Source organism: Tachyglossus aculeatus, chromosome 5 (assembly GCF_015852505.1).
Source record: "Tachyglossus aculeatus isolate mTacAcu1 chromosome 5, mTacAcu1.pri, whole genome shotgun sequence".
NCBI classification, from domain to species: Eukaryota; Metazoa; Chordata; class Mammalia; order Monotremata; family Tachyglossidae; genus Tachyglossus; species Tachyglossus aculeatus.
The window spans coordinates 66,246,562-66,249,166 of NC_052070.1; the positions used below are offsets into that span (position 1 = coordinate 66,246,562).

Sequence of the window (2,605 nt, forward strand, 5' to 3'; positions counted from 1 at the left end):
GGCGGGGGTCTGGGGAGCGCAGCTCGGGGTCCGGGCGTCGGAGAAGCCCCCGTCGGATCGTCGGGGGGCATCCTCGGGGCCGAGCCGGGCACCGGCCGCCCCCCGGATGAGCCCAGCCAACCTCCAGCGCCTCTAAGGTGGGCACCGCCGGGTGGGTGGGTGGGCGGGCGCGGCCCCGTCTCCGTCCCCTCCCGGGAGGGTCCCCCCGGCCCCCGGCCCCCCACCCGCGCCCCCCGGCCCGGCGGCGGTGCCCCCGGAGAGGGGCCCCCCGAAGATGCCCCGGCCCGGCCGCAACACGTACAGCGACCAGAAGCCCCCCTACTCCTACATCTCCCTGACGGCCATGGCCATCCAGAGCTCCCCGGAGAAGATGCTGCCCCTCAGCGAGATCTACAAGTTCATCATGGACCGCTTCCCTTATTACCGGGACCATACCCAGCGCTGGCAGAACAGCCTGCGCCACAACCTGTCCTTCAACGACTGCTTCATCAAGATCCCCCGGAGGCCCGACCAGCCGGGGAAGGGCAGTTTCTGGGCGCTGCACCCCAGCTGCGGGGACATGTTCGAGAACGGCAGCTTCCTCCGGCGCCGCAAGCGCTTCAAGGTGCTGCGCCCGGACCCGCTGGGTGCCAGCAAGGCCGGGCACGAAGCCGGGCACTTCCTGCACCCTCACCATCACCACCACCAGCAGCAGCAGCAGACCCAGCAGCAGCAGCAGACCCAGCAGCAGCAGCAGCAGCAGCAGCAGGCGGCTGCCAAGCTGCGGCTGAGCGCCCTGGCCGCCTCGGCTTCGCACCTCTCCCCCGTGCCCGCCGCCTATGCCCACGCCCTGGGCGGCGCGGCCCAGCCGTCCGGCTTCAAGCACCCGTTCGCCATCGAGAGCATCATCGCCCGCGAGTACAAGATGCCCGGCGGGCTGGCCTTCTCCGCCCTGCCGCCCGTGCCCGCGGCGGCGGCCGCCTACCCGCTGCCGGGCCAGCTGAGCCCGCTGGGCACCTCGCTGGGCCCCGGCTGGCCGCACGTCTACGGGTCCGGGGTCCTGGACCCGTCGGCGCCCCTGCCCGACTACGGCGCCGCCTACGCCGTGCCCCTCAAGCCCCTGGCCCACGGCGGGCCGGCGCTGCCCGCCATCCCCGTGCCCATCAAGCCCGCCCCGGCCGCCGTGCCCGCCCTGCCCGCGCTGCCCGCGCTGCCCGCGCCGCTGCCCGCGCTGCTGTCCAACTCGCCGCCCTCGCTGTCGCCCACGTCCTCGCAGACGGCCGCCAGCCAGAGCAGCCCGGCCACCCCCAGCGAGACCTCCCTCACCAGCCCGCCCTCCGCCCTCCGCTCCGTGCCCGTCCACTGACCCGGAGCCGGCCACCGACGGCCACCGCCACGAGCCTCCCCCCCGCCCCCCCCCGCCCTCCTGGCCGCCGCTGCCCCTCTGCCCGCATCCAGGGCCGGCCCTCCATGCCCGGCTGCCCCTCTGCCCTCATCCAGGGCCGGCTCTCCATGCCCCCCGTCCCTCTGCCCGCATTTAGGACCGGCTCTCCATACCCCTCTGCCCTCATCCAGGGCCGGCTCTCCATGCCCCGCTGTCCCTCTGCCCATATCTAGAACCAGCTCTCCATACCTCTCTGCCTTCATCCAGGGCCGGCTCTCCATGCCCCGCTGTCCCTCTGCCCACATTTAGGACAGGCTCTCCATGCTCTCCATACCCTTCTGGCCTCATCCAGGGCTGGCCCTCCATGCCCGGCTGCCCCTCTGCCCTCATCCAGGGCCTGCTCTCTCCATGCCTGGCTGCCCCTCTGCCCTCATCCAGGACAGGCTCTCCATGCCCGGCTGCCCCTCTACCCTCATCCAGGGCCGGTTGTCCATGCCCGGCTGCCCCTCTGCCCTCATCCAGGACAGGCTCTCCATACCCCTCTGCCCTCATCCAGGGCCGGTTGTCCATGCCCGGCTGCCCCTCTGCCCTCATCCAGGACAGGCTCTCCATACCCCTCTGCCCTCATCCAGGGCCGGTTGTCCATGCCCGGCTGCCCCTCTGCCCTCATCCAGGACAGGCTCTCCATACCCCTCTGCCCTCATCCAGGACCGGTTGTCCATGCCCGGTTGCCCCTCTGCCCTCATCCAGGGCCGGTTGTCCATGCCCGGCTGCCCCTCTGCCCTCATCCAGGACAAGCTCTCCATGCCCGGCTGCCCCCCGATCTCATCTAGGACAGGCTCTCCATGCCCGGCTGCCCCTCTGCCCGCATCCAGGACCGGCTCTCCAAGCCCGGCTGCCCCTCTGCCCTCATCCAGGACCGGCTCTCCATGCCCGGCTGCCCCTCTGCCCTCATCCAGGGCCGGCTCTCTCCATGCCTGGCTGCCCCTGCGCCCCGAGGCGGGACCCCGGGGACCCTCTCCTTCCCCAACCCGGAGAAAGGACCGATAAAAAAAAAAAACCCTCGACGTCGAAAACTTGGCACAAACTGTGGCGGGGGGCGAGCGAGGTTGCCCTGCCCCACCAGCGGGGGGAAAGGCGGTGCCCCCGCGCCCATCTAGGCCTGCAGCTTCCCTCGCCCCCGGGGACCGACCGCTCAGTCCCCCGGCCCCTCTCGGAAGTTTGGAAACAAAAGACGCGGTC

At 71.8% G+C, this 2,605-nt stretch overlaps 1 protein-coding gene across 2 annotated transcripts; it reads left to right on the plus strand.

Annotated features, from left to right (window-relative positions):
- Nucleotides 1-274: 274 nt before the first annotated feature.
- FOXB1 (forkhead box B1) lies at nucleotides 275-1,345 on the plus strand. 2 transcript variants are annotated; one of them, XM_038747521.1, is made up of 2 exons: nucleotides 275-637; nucleotides 716-1,345. In XM_038747521.1, exons 1-2 carry the CDS (start codon nucleotides 275-277, stop codon nucleotides 1,343-1,345), a joined length of 993 nt encoding a protein of 330 aa, XP_038603449.1. The 2 variants fall into 2 exon arrangements, with proteins under 2 accessions (XP_038603449.1, XP_038603448.1); XM_038747520.1 differs by having other exon boundaries at nucleotides 275-1,345.
- Nucleotides 1,346-2,605: the final 1,260 nt, after the last annotated feature.

Excerpts from the sequence above, each read along its gene's own strand:
- FOXB1 (XM_038747520.1), top strand. The coding sequence starts at position 275 with ATGCCCCGGCCCGGCCGCAACACGTACAGCGACCAGAAGCCCCCCTAC.